The sequence below is a fragment of the Panthera tigris genome, chromosome D1, assembly GCF_018350195.1.
Source record: "Panthera tigris isolate Pti1 chromosome D1, P.tigris_Pti1_mat1.1, whole genome shotgun sequence".
Classification (NCBI taxonomy): Eukaryota; Metazoa; Chordata; class Mammalia; order Carnivora; family Felidae; genus Panthera; species Panthera tigris.
Genome location: NC_056669.1, coordinates 12324572 through 12342689, shown reverse-complemented (window position 1 = coordinate 12342689; position 18118 = coordinate 12324572). Strand labels below are relative to the sequence as shown.

The window sequence follows — 18118 nt, the reverse complement described above, 5'->3', positions numbered from 1 at the left end:
GCCTGGTAACACACAATGATGTGCCAGGAGGGTGATGCGTTCTGACTCCATGGGGAGAGGACACGGAAGCCTTATTTGAGACCCTTCCAGACCTCACCCCAGGTGTCTCCTCTTTTGTCTCATTCTGATTTGTATCCTTTTGCTATAATAAAACCGCAACCATAAACATAGCTCTTAGCTGAGTCCTGTGAGTCATTCTCGTGAATTATCAGACATGAGGGAGTAGTGGGAACCCCTGAATTTGTAGCAGATTGGTCAGGAGTTATGGCCCAGGAATCCCTGAGCTTGTAGCTAGCGTCTGAAGTGAGGACAGTCTCTAGAGAGACAAGCTCTTAGCCTAAGTCCAGGTGGAGAGTGTTAGAATTGCAATGCGGTTTTGACCGCAAGGGAAATTTGCTTGAGACTTGGACCTTGTAAGGAAAACAGCGGCCATATTTTCTACATTCCAGAAGATTAGAGGAGGGTGCCAGGCACCGTGGTACCTCACGCACGTTGCTGCTGGTCTCCTGGCTCACCTTGTTGGCGTGGGGCAGCGCCCGGGCTGTGGCTCCTCCGGGTTCTGCCACATGTCCTCCAACTTCTCTGAGTCCTGGGCCAAAGGATACGTGCAGTTCTGTGGCCGAGAGTGCCAGCCACAACCGCAGGCATCGTCCAAGTCAACTAAGGCAGGGTAACGAGAGACAGATGCAAGCTCCGTGTTTGTTTTCCACCACTTTCCGGTTTGTCCCTGCTCCTGTTCTTGTTCAGCTTTTCTTCCCAGCTGCTGATCTGGCTGACTTACCATGACTTCAGGCCCAACACCAGATGCAGGGCAACAGATTTTTCCACCAGCGATCACAGTTGCTTAAGGTTAAATCTCTACAACAAGTCCCTTATACTTTATCACTCTGATTTTACCTTGACTGCTACAACTGTTTCAGCCTGTCTGATAAAAAAAAAAAAAAAAAAAAAACAACTATAAACTTTAATATGATTGATGAGAATGTACAGGGATACACTACAGGAATAGAAATCGTGTGACAGTACAGTTTTCAATCCTGACTTTATACCAGACTCTTTTAAAAAATATTGACACCATGCTTCCTCCCTGAGGCTCTGGGGTAAAGTTTAGGCATTAAGTTGTTTTTTTGAAAGGCTCCTAGGTGATGCCAGTGTGTATCCAGAGTTATTAAACGCTACCCTAGAAGAAAGGGGGTGGGGGGAAAGAAAAGGGGATCAATCCTGGAAACATACCTATGCAAGGAAGTATAGAAGGAAGAAATCAAAACATCCCTTACTATAAGAGGCATGCCTAAAGTCAAGTGACATAGAGGTATTCAAAAGTAATAGTCAAAGACACAGCTGGCTAATACTAACAAAAACGGAGGTGTGAAATAGCAATATGAACCAGAAGAGAACCCAAAGTTAATAGCAGGAGAACGGGTTGAGGATATTTACACTGGTAACAGTTACAGTACACGGTGAAGGAACGTCATGCTTCATTTTGTATCTAGAATAGCTTCAGGATACATACCCACTTCAGGATACATTACTCAGAGAACATCATAAATTAGAATCATCTCTTTCAGAACTAAGAGGTCAAGAAGAGAAAAACATGTAGGATTTGAAACATATAATTAACAGAACTTATCTACCAAATTAGCACATTTCTCTGCTTTGATGCCACTTACCTGAGTTGTTGGATTCACTGGTGTTCCCTATTCTTTCTGTAATAAATGTCTGCGTCCTTGACATGCTGCAGCCTAGGGACTGGTCAGCCACTCCTAGAAGTTCACCCGTGCTTCCTCTTACCAGTTAAGTTGTTCCAAACCTGCTTAAGCTTAGTGCTCATTAATGTAAATTCTCAACCTAAACATGATATAAACCGATGAATAAGAATGTGGATGAATATAGAATACGAATACGAATGTGGAACATAGAAATTTCTAGAAAACTAGTTGAATTACTTTGTAAAGATTCGGGAAGGATAAATCATTATAAGAACTTGCTGAGATTAAGTGTGAGCAAGACAACTGTTAAGGAGGAGAAACAGAAAACTTGAATCCTTCACAAGTTTCTCTGCAACTGCCTTCCACCATGAGGAAACTCAAAATGGAAATTAGAGGCAATGCAATCTGGTAGTGATTTATGCAAGAACAGCCACTAACCTCCAATTAGCATACCTAGATATAAGGAAAGGGCTTTGGCTCCACATCAAAAGATTGGCAAGTGAATGTATACTTATGTGTATTAAATTAATATGCACGCATTTTAATTTTTTTTTAATAACTCCTCATTCTGACATTTTTGATTTACACGTTTTGTCAGGTAAGAGATAATTTTGTCAAGGCAGAGTTTTGAAACAGAGAAAATCATTGTTTTTCACACATGCATGGAACCATTAGAAAAATTGGAACAGAAACCTTTAGGCGAACACCTGGCGGGTGTCCCACAGGGCAGGATGGAATTCACAGGCAGAAGGGCCAGGCAAGGAGGATGGGTGTGCCTTCCAAGTTCTCCTCTGCAGCCTTGGGACAGGTGTGCCTGGGCCGTGGGTCAGCCCTGTTAGCTCATTGCCAGGAAACCTAAAAAAAAGCCTGTGATCATCCAGCTAGTGATCGGGTTTTATCTCTACAAATTTGTTCTATTTGTTTTTTATTTTATCACATTGGCCACGTTCTCTCTCCACAGGCTATAAAAAGTCACAATAGAAGGAAAAAAAAATCAATTAGAAATTTAAAAAGGAACTAAATAACTCAAGTTAGAAAGAAAAATCAAACATGAAAATACAGACCATTTAACATGAAGAATGGTGAGTACACTATGTGTCAAAACCCAGGACTTAATTTCCACCTCCAGTCAAGATGGGGTAACAAGGATTGGATTTACCCTCCTGCCTGAACAACCAATGCAAAGAAAAAAACACAAAACAGTGGACGTCAGGTGGAAAGGACAGTGATCCTCAGGAGCAGGAGACAGATGAGGTGAGCCTTAAGATTGCCTCAGCTTGCTGCCTTGAGGCAATTTCCAGGCAGCAGTGCGGTTGGGGGCGGGGTAGGCAAAGCCTGGCAAACTCCAGGAGAGTCTCAGGGAACCGAGGCAGCTACAACGTCTAGTACACAGGACTGCACGTGGTTAAGTTGCCCAGGAGAAAACTCTGACATCTGCGGGTTTCCTCCAGTTTTCATGAGAGTAGAGATCAGCATACAGGTTTGAAGAAACTATCTAAGGCTGGGAAAAGAATTGTCCCAGAGAATTAGAGGGACTACTACTCAGCACTCACAGAGGACCAGGAATAGTATCTATTCCCACTAGATAGATGGAAACATTTCGTAATTCACGAGCATGTGTTACAGTGTTTGCATCTGTTGCAGTGTTCGAGAGTTTGGCTTTGGTACTGGGGGAGTTAATCCTAAATAGTTGTGAAATCCTAACAAATCTTAAATCATGTCCCGGCTACAATGGTTTACAAGTAACTTACGTGTGTTCTGGAAGAAAGCTCAAGAATATTTACAGAAATACAAACTATCAAGTATCCAATGAGGTAAAATCCCTATTGCCCAGCAACCAGTCAAAATTGCAGGGTGTGCAAAAGCAGCAGGAAAACACATCCAATAACGGGAGTGAACCAACAGAAACCAACTGAGAACTGACAAAAATATTAGAATTAGCAGGCAAGGACATTAAAAATTACTGTAACTTTATTCCAATTGTTGAAAAAATTAAGTAAAGATAGTGAAGATACAAAAAAAAAAAAAAAGATCCAAAAGACATGTGTTAATTTACTCACTGGGGGGACTCTTTCACAATGTGTATCAAATCGTGCTCTATACTTTAAATAGACTACAATGTTGTCAATTGTATCTCATGAAGCTGAAGAGAAAAAAAAACAGAGTACCAATCAGAAGAAAAGCGACGTCAATCAAACTGCTAGAGAGAAAAACTACAACATCTAAGATGAAGATTATATTGGAATTAATTGCTAACTAGCCACTGCAGGGGGAAAAAAAAAAGGAAAAAGTAGTCTTGAGGACCTAGTAATACAACTATCTAAATGAACACACAGAGAAGACAAAATTTAAAAAATACAACACATCAGTGAGCTATGGGATAACATTAAGTAGTCTTGTATTAAGCGTAGTTGAAATTTCCAAAGAGGAAAGTGAGGACAAAAATTTTTTTTCAAACAATGGCCAAAATTTTCCAATTATGATTGAAATTATAAACCCGCAGACCCATGAATCTCAAAAAACTCCAAGCAAAAGGAACATGAAGAAAACTGTATTAAGGCACATTATAATCCAATTGCTCAAAACCAGCCAGACAAAAATGACACATTATGTACTAGCCAGCAGTATTCTTATAGGAAAAAATGCAAGCAGGGGGACAGTGGAGCCACATTTTTAAAATATCAAAAGGGGGAAAAAAACTGTCAAGTTAGAATTCTAGACCCAGCAAAAAGATATTTCAAACACAAAGATGAAATATACTTTTCCAGACACAAAAGCTAAAAGAATTCATCACCAGCAAGGCTGCACTACAAGACATATCCCAAAAACTTCCAAGTAGATACCAGATGGATCTACATGGAGGATCAAAGAGCTCCAGAAATGGTTAACTGTCGGAATCATATATAATTTTTACTTCAATCTCTTTAAAAGGGAAGGTTTCAAAAACAGAAACAATGTAGTATGCTGCTTTTACATAAATAAATGCACAATGTATAACAGCACAGCGAGTCTAATGAAGATGTGGGAGGGAAAGTAAAATATATCGGGAACTAAAACAACTATAACTGCAGATAGAGTTTAACAAAAATTGTAAGAAATACCATGTACAACTGTCAGTTAATTTGGAAAGACAGAGAAAATGGTTTTTTTTTTTTTTAGAAAGGTATAAATTATTCAGATTGATTCCTGAGAAAGTAGGAAATACGGATAGACTGATAACCAAAACAAAAAATGGGAGAAAAAACCAGTTACTTCTAAGAAATTAGTTTTACAAAGGAGTTTAACAAGTCTTAAAGAAACAGGTTAATTCCTATATTTTTCAATTTTCTTTCCAGGGCATAGAACAAGATAAGCTTGCCAATTCATTCTATAAAGCTAGCAGAACCATAATTCCAAAACCAAACCAACATAATAAAATAATTTTTAAAAGAAAACTTCATGAATACAGATCAAAACCTTAACACTTTTGGAAAGCAAATAGAATTCTAGAGTGTATTAAAGGCACAATATATTGTAACACAGAGTTTTTATAACAGGATGCAATGATGGTTCATGGTTAGGAAACCTATTAAAAAAAAAAAACTACTACCACTATGATTAAGCCTCCTTTTTTAATTCAATTATCTGACAAACATTCCTTCATTCATTCACCAAAAATTTACCAAGTAATTTAATGCCAGGTACTGGATACTGAGAATTCACTGGTAAGATATGGTTTCTGCCTTCATGGAACTTTCTAGAGAGATACAAATAAAAAGAAAATTATAACACAGTATAAGGCTACGACAAGCGAAATACAGGGTACTATTGGAATACATAAACTGCTACAGTAGGGTGCAGATAGAATAATCCTGGAAGAAGATGATTGCCCCTTCTAGCATGATAGGCAGTAGGTGTGAGGAATATGGGCCTACACAACAGAACTGGAAAGTGGTACCAAAAATATTGACTGATTTGATAGAGAAGGGTGGGGTCAGATTCTTTAGAGGTCTTAGTATATTAATATGTGTTATGTACAAAAGGGTAAAATAAGGGTCAAAAAAGTTCGGAATACTATGTATAAAGATTTCTTTACTGCAGTACTTGTTAGAAGCTTTATGGTGTTGCCACTCTCTAAGAGAAGGTTACACCATGTCAGACAGTACAGAACGTTTACCCAACACTTTACAGAACAGAGTGGTATTTCGTGCCACACCCTTGGGGAGAAACCGTGCTCCCACAAAAACACCTCTTCCTTTCTACTGTAGCTCTCAAGCCTGGGTGAACGAGCTCCCCAACTATGTCCAATTTGTTGGGGCCATCTCGTTCTGTCCCTTTACCTAGTACATTTATGTTTGGTTACTTTCAACTGGGTGGGATTGAAGTGAAAGAGATCCACTGGAACCTCCTAAGGCGTGTGCCCCGTCATTAAAATCATTAAAAAAGATTACCCTGAACCAGGATTACCTATGAATCAATATGAAAGGATCGGACCCAGAGATACCTTGCAATAAAGCAGTACTAATCTTTGTTAATCTCTATAAGCTACCAAATATTCACATAGGTAAGATACTGGAGAACAAGCTCACTGCAAACAAATCCTTCTACCATTAAACTGTGTAAGCAAACAAACTTTTAATCATGCGGAGTCAATAGTTCCACTTACCGAAAAACGGCATGCATTTACACACAGGGAAGACCTGAGAATACGTGAACTCCCAGAGACTAAGGAGGGTAACCAGTTCGTAACTGGTAAGAACTATAATCCATATCACTGAAAATCTGATTCTGAAATATTAATTTCAATATGTACAAAAGGAATATTTCAGGATGCTCTAAGAACCAACATTCTTAACACCAGGCCATCACTGAATAAAAGTATGTTGCTAACTTTGTATACATGGTCTCCAAAGTTAGTAATGTCAAAAAAATAAGACACACTCTTTTTTAGATTTTCAATATATTAAAAAAGAACACAGTATAAATGCTGTGGTTACTAATATTAAAAAGGATCAAAATTTTTCAAGGAATGGTTTTTTATAAACAAGTTCTACAATAAATGGGAAACAGCATCTTGATACACAATTCTGTTAAACAAGATTTAAAAATTTTTAAATCAGAAAAAGTTTAAATTGTTTCAAACGTTCAAACAAAAAAGCAATCTGTACAATCTCCACAATAAAACATACCCATGTACACATGTCCTGGGCACTTTGAAAATGTTCAAGTTTTTAAAGTTTTGAGTAACAGAGGCAGCACTTAAACGGTTCATGAACCTTCTTTTTGCAAAAAGAATACTTTCAGTAAAACATTTTACCATTTTACCTCTGCTTTTACATTTTTGTTATTCCTGAAAAGGGGATTTATGTTAACACTGTATTTTTTTAACGTAAAAAAATACATTTAGAGATATTTAACTTCCTGAGTAACTTCAGTTATACATCAAACATGATTTAATGAGTAGATTTAAAAATTTTTAGAATAAGACAGCATGTATAGATTTACAATTTTATGTTCAATTAGAGTAAAACTCAAATGAGCATGTCACAGAACTTACACTAAAAATTCTCTAAGAAGTCAAATATGACTTAAAACCTTAAATTTTTTTTAAGTATCCCCTTAAAACCCCAATAAGTTTTAAGTAAAATGAGTCACTGAAATTACTTCCTTTTATCAACAAAATACTGACAGTCATTTCAGACTATCAAAACTTGAATGTTTTCTATTATATACACCAAAATCTGATTCACTGACAACAAACTTCTTGCCATACAAAAAGATAACAGATAATTAAAATATCTGCTTTATAATACAACCAATCCATATAATACATCCCTTCGTTAATTGTCTAAAATGATTAGAAACTGTGGCACTTTCTTTTGCATAAAACCCTTTCCTCTTCATAAAACCCTGAGGTGAAAGGTTATTAATGTAATAAAACTGGAACCACAATTCTTATTTCTGTATTAGACTGCAGCTATAGGTTTTAAAAATTTTATAAAGAAATGTGGCAACTTGTAAAGCTGCTCTGTAAAGTTAACAAAACACCTCCAGATCAATTCAGCCAAAGGGACCTAGAATGACCCTCTAAAAACATCGTCCTTTTAATACTTGTTAGTGTCGAGACGAACGCCATTTTCCATCTCTACTACTGTCTCTTCTGTTTTCATAATCATGGCTCCAGCCATCAGGATTCCGATCTTCATGGAAGTAGTCGTCCCTGCCTCCTCTGTAATGATGGTCAGACCCATGATCAGTGTAGCGTTGTTCACGGCTGTAATGTCTGTCCAGGATGTAGGGATGAGAATTCTGTCTGACTTTACGTTGTGAGGATGGCGTCTCCTGGCGCCACTGGGAGCTTGAAGACTGGTTAAAAGTAGGATTATGTGACTGAACTGATGGGGAAAATCCTGACTGATCCAGATGTGGAGAACCGAATTTCCCACCATACGACATCTGTCTCAAAATACTGTTCATCTAAGAGAAAAAGAAGGAAATGTTAACTACAAATATTTTTAGTAGGTCCACCTGCCCAGGTAGATCTTAGGTTAAACAAGTCAAAGTTTGTTCATTCCAATGGACAACTACAAGATATTTGTACATAACTATTTTTTTTTAAATGTTTATTTCTGAAAGAGGGAGAGGGAGACAGAGGATCCAAAGAAGACTCTGTGCTGACAGCAGAGAGTTCAATGAGGGGCTTAAACTCACGAAATGAGAGATCATGACCTGAGCTGAAGTCGCAAGCTTAACCAACGAAGCCACCCAGGCACCGGCTCCCCCCCCCCCACCTCTACGACTACCCCTACTACTCCCTGCCCTCAAGAACAAAACGTAGAAGGGAAGAGGTCATACAAATGATGATAATGTAAATCACTGTCTGATGAACACATAAAGAGTCAAGAGCTCAGTATCATTAGGAAAGGCTTCACGAAGGTGGCATAGGACCTGAGTATTAAAAATATGGATAGAATATTTTAAGGGGGAAGTATATCAAGGAAAGGAAATTACACAAAGATAACAAGGAAACAGAATGTGTTCGCAGAATAGCAAGTAACTCTGAGAGAGGTTACAGACCTCATAAGCACTGATTAATGGACAATTAGGCTAAAAAGCTTTATTGGCATCAGATGATCAGAGTACCTAATAACTAAGCTAGAGACTTCTGACTTTATGTTACAAGATGGAAAGTCAAATTACCAGGAAGATAAGCAAAACAGAGTTACAATAATTTTCAAACAAGTGTGTAAGATGGACCAGTGAGGAGAAAATGGAGACAAGTACGAACTGACTAGACCAGTGGTCCCCCAAATTCTGCCTGCAGATAGCTTATAAGCCAGTGATCATTTTTTTTAAATAGCCTACAGCAAAATGAGAAAAATACGTGATATGTACATAAAAGTGGACATCTCTTTATACTGAGCTCAATTTTACCTTATTTCATTCTTCTATTTTTATTTTGCAGGCCTGCAAAAGGTCAAGGGGTCATAAGCCATGCTTGTGATTGGGCAGTGAAAAAAAGAAGAAATGAATTCAAGAAAAAGAAACAAATAAAGGACGTGACGACAAAATGAAAAAATGAAGGACTGGACACAAAGATGGAACAGTAAAACATATCAAGGATTTTAAGCCTAGTCTCACAGCCTCATATTATAGAAAAAATGGAAAGCAAGAGGAAGATGGTCTGAAGACTCCAATATATTCAATTACTGTTACAAGCATCAAAGAGAGCATATGCTAATAAGTCCTTCAGCCTAGGTTACAAGAACATCAGAGAATAAATTTCCTGTCTTTTAAACACACCACCACCACAACAATGGATGAAGAAAAATACAAATGTGAAACACAGCTCTTCTATTTATCTTCAATCTTTTAAATATGTACTTCAACCCAGTGAAAACTAAAATGAGTAACCAATCTACAAAGATCATGCTAGTCTAACGAAAACTTAGGACATTACTTAAGAATTATTTGAACATTTCAATCTAAGTGTTTTTGCTGTGCTTTTTTGTTGTTTTTTGGTTGGTTGTTTTTTTTTTTTTTTAACCAAGTCAAGTTGATAAATCAACCTACCACTGCTTGTCTCTGAAAATTTTCTGGAGAAGAGAAAGACCTCTGAATTATCTGTGCTGATGGAATCATGTTATCCACAGTCCTTTCATGCCTGTGAAAGAAAAACAACATATAATCATTCATTTAACAAATATTTACTACATACTAATCATGAGCAAGACACAGGTCCCAAAGGTAGGAATGAACAAGAAAAACAAGGTATCTGCTCTCATAGATAAGGGAAAGGATTCAGAGAGTAAGACAATTTACCTTGTTCCAAGTGTTATTATGAATAGTCGACTAAAAAGCAAGTAAGGTGAGAGACAGGAGTTCTATTTTAGCTCGCTGGTCAGGGATGGCCTTTCTAAAAAGGAGACATTTGAAGTGAAAACTGAGTAACAAGATCACCTGGAGGCAAAACATTCCAGCTGCAGGAAGAACGAGCACAGGGGTGAGCAAGCTATATAGCCTATGGGCCAATCCAGTTTTTGTAACACTCTTGTGTCTGTATTTTCTATGTAGTGTTACGATGGCCTGCAATGCCTGAAACATGTATGTGGCCTTTATAGAAAAAAAAAAAAAAAAAAACGTTAATCCTGGGACTAGCACAAAGGCTTAGGCTGAAAACTGAAACGAAAAGGATTTGGTTAATTAGATATGACAGATGAAGGAAAAAGAAAAATTAAGGATAAAAACGCAGATTTCTGGCTTGAGCAATTACACACACATTTACTGAGACAGGGAAGAGGAATAGATCTGGGAGAACAAGAAATTAAGAGTTCTGTAACACAGATAGGATATTACTTTCAAGGACTTATATCTTATTCCCCACCTCCTAAAAAGGAAGCTTACTCTACAGAAAAACTCACTTAGCAAGTATTTTAAATTTATTTTAAAATATTTAGAATCATATCACTAATTGATTTGCCTCATAGTTTAGATATTTTCATTGTGTTTTTTGGTTTTTTTTGTTTTTTTTTTTTGAGGGAGAGAGAGAGTCAGAAACATCAAGCATGGGCACGTGTGTGAGCAGGGAGGGACGGAGGGAGAGAGATCATCTCAAGCAGGCTCTATGCTCAGTGTGAAGCCTGACACAGGGCTCGATCCCATGACCCTGGGATTAGAACCTGAGGCAAAAGAGTCAGACACTCAACTGACTGACTGAGCCACCCAGCCACTTCCCATTTTGGGTTTTCTTAAATTAGTTATATATCCATATGCTAAAGAGGTAAAAAGTATAATTTTCCTTATAAGAAGAGTATAAAAACGATGTATGTTCTAGCCTTAAATTAAAAACAAATCATTTACTTGCATACTTTTTCCCAAAGAGAATTCTGAGGGAGCTAAAAACTCATTTTTCCTCCACCTGAGATACCTTTGAAGCTTCTACAAAAGTGGTTTGAGATGCTTCAAGTTCCGGATGTGCTGAGAAGTATTTAAACACAATTTCAGTTAGCAAGAAAGGATGTGAAGATGGCACCCTTTGTACACTATTCTTTCCCGCAACTTTGCTGTCTAGTCATCTTGTCATATCGAAGCCACTTTGCCCCAGCTCTTGGCACCGCCCTAATCCAAACCATCAACATCATCCCAGGAACTTCCTTGCTATCTTCCAACTAATGCCAATACTTTGCTACCAACAGTTTCCTCATTGGTCTATTTTCAGCCTTGTCCCCCCAATCTGTTCTCCCACAGCAACCAAACAAAGTGTTAAAATACAAACCTGTTCCCGTTATTGTCCTACTGAAAACATTTTGGTATCTTTTGACGGTTTTTAGGATAACGTTCCCAAATTTCTAACTATGGCCTAGAAGAAAGACCCTATATCGTCTCACCTCTTCTACCGCACCAACACCATCTGCTACTCTCCATTTCTCATTCATTGTGATCTAGGTACGTTGGCCCCTTTTAGTTCCTCATTCGTTTATATCATCTCTCCTCGCTGGATCTTTTCTCCAAGCATGTTCTACTCTTTCTCTAGAGGACTTATCAAACAGGTAGTCACAAAACATACACGTGTCTTCATGAAGACTTGTAAGCTCCATTAGGCAGCCTATCCTAGAGGCTTCGTCACAATGCCTGGGTTTCAATCCCAGTCCACTATTACGAACGGTTCAAACTTGAGCAAGTTAACCTCCAATCCTCATTTTCTTCACATATAAGGTAGAACTAACAATAACCCCTACCTCATAAGACTGCCGTGAGACACGAGAGCATAAATGCAAAGGAGCTGAAGAACCTGACACATGTTTGCTAACTCTTCCTTAAATGAAGCCCATTATGATTGATGGAATAACTCTGTGGATAATCCAGGAAAAAACTGTCCCTGGTGAAATATCGGCTTTCCTAGCGCAAATAAAATTATTTATGTAAATACGGGATCTTTTCTAACCCTTAGTAACTAGAAGAGGTTCTAGACATCAGTCAACTCAGCTTTTCCTGACAAATGGAAGGACAGGATCAGAGAAATGACACTATCTCAAGATTATGCAATCGGTGGAGGCACACCTAGAATCCAATTCTACAAACTCTTAGTCCACTAGTCTGTTTCCAGACAGTTATTTTTAAACTGCAATTAACAACCAACTGGTGGTCAAAACTAATTTAAATTTTTTACAGGAAACAGATTAGAAAATAGAGTATACTGAAAATAATAAGGGCTAAGTAATGTTCTGAGAAGTTTTCTTTCAGTTATGTACAAAAATATGTGGGTGTATGTCTTTCCAAATGAACATATAGTTAACATATGCATCCGTTTTAGGGGTATTATACATACGTGTCTGTCTATAATCCCCTTGAAACCTAATTATACCTAATTATAAGTCAACATACAAATAATATAGCAGAAGAATGAAGAAGAAGGAGCTTAAAGAAGGAAACAAATCACTCATTGTGCGTTTTGGGATCACTACCTAGGAAAATTTCTGACAAATGATTTTAACAATAGGTGTAAAATATTACCTGCTAGGAGATGTAGAGGTAGGGCTTGAGTTTCCAATATGATGCTGGGGATATGACAAACTGACATCCTGTGAGGCATGGCTACTTCCTAAAATAAAAAAAATTGAGAAATTATTGATAGAAACCTTAAGTTGAAATTATGTCTCCCCTACCCCAAATCATGTAGACAGAGGCTACAAAAGAAAACCTCAAATTACAGTAAGACTGCTTTACAATTTCATCAGAGTAAAACTTATGTGTTCAATACCAGATACTTCCAAAACAAAGGGTTCCAAACAAGGTATTATCCAATGTATAAATATCCAATCTGGCCATAATATTCTGATCCCCACACTAAATTTTGAGACTGGATACACAGAAAATTTCACCCTCATCAGGATCCAGAATCAAAATTTGTAAATGTGAATTACAAAGCAGCTAGGAAAAGCGTTTTCAGAAAATAATCCTTGCTCCTTTCAGAGCAAGGACCCAAACCCAAGTCATTCTAACAACAAAGTTTACATTCTCTTCACTAACCCAAATTCAATTTTATTTATTTATTTTTTAATTTTTTTTTAACGTTTATTTATTTTTGAGACAGAGAGAGACAGAGCATGAACAGGTGAGGAGCAGAGAGAGAGGGAGACACAGAATCTGAAACAGGCTCCAGGCTCTGAGCTGTCAGCACAGAGCCCGACGCGGGGCTCGAACTCACGGACCGTGAGATCATGACCTGAGCCGAAGTCGGACACTTAACCGACTGAGCCACCCAGGCGCCCCCCCTTTTTTTTTTTTAATTTTCTTTTTTAACGTTTATTTATTTTTGAGACTGAGAGAGACAGAGCATGAACAGGTGAGGAGCAGAGAGAGAGGGAGACACAGAATCTGAAACAGCAAATTCAATTTTAAAATGACAACTTTCAAAAGCCATGTTGTCAATGTTACCTATTTTCAGGGATATATAGTTTACTATCCACAAAGTTTGAAGTATTTTCATCTAAAAAGAGGTTCTTTAAAATTGAACAAAATTAAAAACAAAGAACTGAGAAACAAACAAACAAAAAGACCCTCTCCCCAAACAATTAACACTTAATAGTTACCTGATCTAAACTGAATTTTGATGGGCCTCCCAAACAGTTTGATTCCATTAAGCAGATTCATCGCATAAGGAACGGACACTTCATGTTTGAAATTCACAAATGCAAACTGCTTTGGTTTACCATCCTTATCTTTCGGAATTTTCACTTTTATTACTGGCCCAGCCTATAGACGAAAAGAAAAATCTCGAATTTTGCAAAGATGAAACACAACAAAAATGTAATCAGAAAGTCTAAAAAAATGGACACACAAGAATTTCCACCTCGGTTACAGATCCTATAGCTACGACCAAACACTTGATTAATTTATGTGGGGGAAGGAAGACCATAAGGAACTGGAAGCAGTCGCTCAATTTACATTTCAGAGTACCTTATGACTTTTTAACAGGGCGACCAACATCCATCATTTTCTCACTCCAGGTAACGGTTTATCAAGACTAGTCCGGTTTTCTCGGACTAAAAATTCGCTTTTTTACCGATTAACCAATCGTTACCAGCTGTTAGAGAACAGAACTGGAGAGAAAAGGATACTCTGAATTTTTAACACATTTTAATGCAAATATTAACACAGAGACACTACAAGCCTGCTTTTCTACAGCGTATTTAGGAGTCTGTTTTAAATATTCTAATGCTGCAATTAAAAAAAAAAACTTACGTGGAAAACAGATAATGACCAATTAAAATATACTCTACCAATGAGTCACTTCAGCGTGAACTCACCAGGGCTCTTTCCATAAAGCGACCCCCCGCGAGCGCGTCACTTTCCCAGAGTGACCTCCGGCCCCAAGCGGCCCAGCCTTCGAGCGCCGGGACCCACAACCCAGCTTTCGAAAAGAAGGCGGGCCTGGCCGTTGGGCCGAGCCATAAGAGAGCCGGATAAACGAAAGGAAGAGCCGGCTCTCGGCCGCTTACCTGGTGGAAAAGCTCGAAAAGGAGCTCCTCGGTCACTTTCGTTTCAAGGTTGCCCACAAAGAGCGTGCGATCCGCTTCCGCTGCCGCCGCCCCCATCGCAATGTCGCCCCCTCCCTAAAAAGGCCGAAGGGTCGTCGCCGCCGCACTCACTGCGCACTCTCGGAAACCCCACGCCCTCGTCGACCCGGGCGTCACGGACGTAGACGTCATTCACGCTCGCTCTCGGCTGGCGTCGACGTGCGCGGGCGGGCTGCGCATGCTCGAGAGGAGAGCGCCGGTTGAAGGCGGCTCCTCCATCGGCCGCTGCTGGAGTTAATGGCTTCCCCTGTAGGCGGGGGTCGCGTTCGAGACCGGCTGGACTGATCTGCGTAGCCGCCAAGAGCCTACCTTGACCGAGGGACGTAACAAACACTGCGGGCAGTGTTTGAAGATGGCCCTGTCGGCCGGCGATCAAAGGAGCAGGATGGCCTACCGCGCCTCCCACGGCGATCTCAACCCGTCTGCCTTAGCCCTGGCGATGGTCTCTGGAGACAGCTTCCTCGTTGCCAGGCGTGAGGCGATTCTTCCAGGACCCGCTCCTCGTCAGGCCGTCCGGCAGAGCGTTCAGGCCGACAGCCGTCGGGCGACTGGGGTCGGCCGCAGCCCGCCACGCTTTAGAAAGGGAAGGGAAGCTGATGGGCGGAACCGCTCCCGTCAGGCCAGATTCTCACCTTATCCGACCCCCGCGGTCAAACTGGATCTCTTAAGGAGTGTGCTGCAGCAGCGTCTGATTGCAGTTGGGAGTGTTGTCGCAGCCCGTCTTTCGGCTTAATATGCAAACCTCCCGTCGGCCCTCGATCCGCTTGTAAACAAGGCCTCTCTCAAATCCTCTCGTGGTGCCATGGCAGTCTTATTTTTAGAGATGTATTTAAATTTTAATATAAAAACACGTAGGAGTCCTGTTAATAACGGCTTAATACGGAGGAAATTTTTACTTACTGCTTTATTCCGATGGTTTTAAAGCGGCCGGGATGATTAGATCAGGAAGAAGGTAGAGGAGATTTTTTTTTTCTTAGTCGCAAAGCTGAGCCACCCTTCCCAGAGGTCAGCAACCATTTGTTTCCCCTTGTGCACTCCATCCCAACAAAGGATCCAAATTGCTCTGCCAGTCTTCTCTCCTCGCCAATTGTCCTACTTTGAGATTGGCGATTGGAGCTTCCCTAACTGCCTACCTCTATACCCCAGACTATTCCCATTACCTTTACTTTTGTTGGTGGAAAGGAAATGCTTAGTTTTTATTTACCACCCTGGCTCATCCTTCCGTAGGGCCCAACGCTTGGCCTATTATCTAGTCCTTAATCCTTTTCCATCTCCCTCCACTTTACAAACTCCAATCTCAATCATACTAAGAACAAAAGCGAACCTAAACCTCGCTGCCCATTCAAATTATTAAGCCAATTTACATTTCTGTTTTTGCCAAAGGCTCCAAAATGTTTTCACATTTATATTTGTGATTTTATTAGCATTCTTTCCTTGACCTGCGTCTGTTGTCCCCAGATCCAATGGTGGAAACCATTAGTCTCACAGTTTCCTTATTAGAAGCTGTTCATCTATTCACTCTAGCGTCTCCTTCAGACGTTCTTGTTTGTCTTCAGTCATTCAACCGTTCAGCAATATTTGAAGATCTTCCTAGTGGTGAGCACTGTAGACAAACTTTACAGTCAGGCCATCAAAGGGATCAAGGAGTGTGCTCTAGATAGGGAGACTAACCAATAGTAATCACCACCGGACTTTTCCTTAGGTGCAGCCTTAATAAGCACTAGTAGCAATGACTTTCCATTACCCTGTACTATCCTGGCTCTTCTCTTACCTGGTTGATTGCACCTTATTTTCTGATATTTTTGTTCTCTGCATCATCCATTTCCTAAGGTTTAAAGGATAATATTGGGAGACAGTGGGCTTTTTAAGTGCCACCTCTATGTAAGCAGGTAGACTAGCTTTTTCCCAGTGGACTCCTCTGTAATTATGATCAGATAAAGCCAAATTGCCACACGCCATACAGTATTGAGTTGTTAGAACCATGTCTGAAGAAGAATGTTGGTAAATCAGAGCGTGATTAATACAGTGAGAGGTCTGGAAACCAGGTCATAGGAAAAATGGCTGCCTTTTATTGAGTGCTATGTGTAAGGCATTGTGCTAGGGGCTTTTAGTCATTTTATTCAGATATTTATTGAGAACTTACTCTCTGCCTGATGATACCTGTACAAGGCAGTCAGACTAAAGTGGTGAACAAGATCAATAATGTCTCCATTTTGATAGAGCTTTATATATGTCCTTTATTTCTCACAATGGCCCAGAAAGACATTATACTTCATCTTATTGCTGAGAAACCAAGGCACGAAGAGATGAAGTGTCCAAGATCATACAGCTAGTGAATGATAGAGGCTTGCAGCTGTTCAACCCAGGTTCCTCATTTGAACCATGCAATACAAAAGAATTATTTCTCAATTCTCCCAAGGATAGTGTATATCTAACACTTTTCTACATACCTAAAAAGTTAACTCATAATATATGACGGGTGCCTTCCTTAGACTGGGCATTACAAAAATCTATGGTTGAGAAAAGAATCCCAAGTCTATATTTTACGAGTTTTAGACTGGGGAAGAATAATACAATTAAGACTGAAGGTAAGAAGGTTTTCATAAAACTTACAGATGCCTAATAGTGAAAAATAATACCTCACAAAGTAAGATAAATTCAGCCATAAAGTTCAGATAGAGATTAAATTCTATCAAGTATGAAACAGGATTAAATGTCTTCCTAGGATCATCCCCATTTAACCTATAATACTGTACTTTACTTTTTTTTTATTTTTACTTTTTTTTTATTTTTATTTTTTAACGTTTATTTATTTTTGAGAAGAGCGAGACAGAGCATGAGTGGGGGAGGAGAGAGAAAGAGGGAGACACAGAATCTGAAACAGGCTCCAGGCTTTGAGCTGTCAGCACAGAGCCGGATGTGGGGCTCGAACTCACAGTCCGTGAGATCGTGACCTGAGCCGAAGTTGGACGCTTAACCGACTGAGCCACCCAGGTGCCCCTATAATACTGTACTTTAAAAAATAAACATGTCAGGGCACCTGAGTGGCTCAGGTGTTTAAGCGACCAACTCTAGATCTCAGCTCAGGTGGTGATCTCACAGTTCGTGGATTCGAGCCCTGTGTTGGGCTCTGTTGACAGTGCAGAACCTGCTTGGGATTCTCTCCCTCTCTCTCTGTCCCTCCCCCATGTTCTCTCTCTTCCTCTCTCAAAAAAAAAAAAAAAAAAAAAAAACCATAAAAATGTTTAAAAAATAAACATTAAAATTGGAAATGAGAAAGGCACCTGAGTGGCTCAGTCAGTTGAGCATCCAACTTTGTCTGGCTCACGTCATGATCTCCCAGTTTGTGGA

At 39.4% G+C, this 18118-nt stretch overlaps 2 protein-coding genes across 2 annotated transcripts; one reads left to right on the top strand and one right to left on the bottom strand.

Moving 5' to 3' along the window:
- Window positions 1–5301: 5301 nt before the first annotated feature.
- RBM7 (RNA binding motif protein 7) lies at window positions 5302–14788 on the bottom strand. The gene is made up of 5 exons (XM_007075567.3): window positions 14690–14788; window positions 13781–13943; window positions 12702–12789; window positions 9762–9852; window positions 5302–8165 (listed from the first exon to the last, which is right to left on the bottom strand). The coding sequence occupies exons 1-5, from the start codon at window positions 14783–14785 to the stop codon at window positions 7803–7805; spliced, it is 801 nt and encodes a 266-aa protein (XP_007075629.1). The 5' UTR covers window positions 14786–14788; the 3' UTR covers window positions 5302–7802.
- A 261-nt stretch (window positions 14789–15049) lies between these two features.
- On the top strand, window positions 15050–15557 carry CD1H11orf71 (chromosome D1 C11orf71 homolog). Its single transcript, XM_007075566.3, has one exon. It carries the CDS (start codon window positions 15120–15122, stop codon window positions 15498–15500), a length of 381 nt encoding a protein of 126 aa, XP_007075628.2. The 5' UTR covers window positions 15050–15119; the 3' UTR covers window positions 15501–15557.
- Window positions 15558–18118: the final 2561 nt, after the last annotated feature.

Excerpts from the sequence above, each read along its gene's own strand:
- RBM7 (XM_007075567.3), bottom strand. The coding sequence starts at position 14,785 with ATGGGGGCGGCGGCAGCGGAAGCGGATCGCACGCTCTTTGTGGGCAAC. Across the intron at positions 13,944-14,689 it reads TTTTCGAGCTTTTCCACCAG|GCTGGGCCAGTAATAAAAGT; the intron begins GTAAGCGGCCGA and ends TTTCGTCTATAG. Across the intron at positions 8,166-9,761 it reads ATTTTCAGAGACAAGCAGTG|ATGAACAGTATTTTGAGACA; the intron begins GTAGGTTGATTT and ends TTTTTCTCTTAG.
- CD1H11orf71 (XM_007075566.3), top strand. The coding sequence starts at position 15,120 with ATGGCCCTGTCGGCCGGCGATCAAAGGAGCAGGATGGCCTACCGCGCC.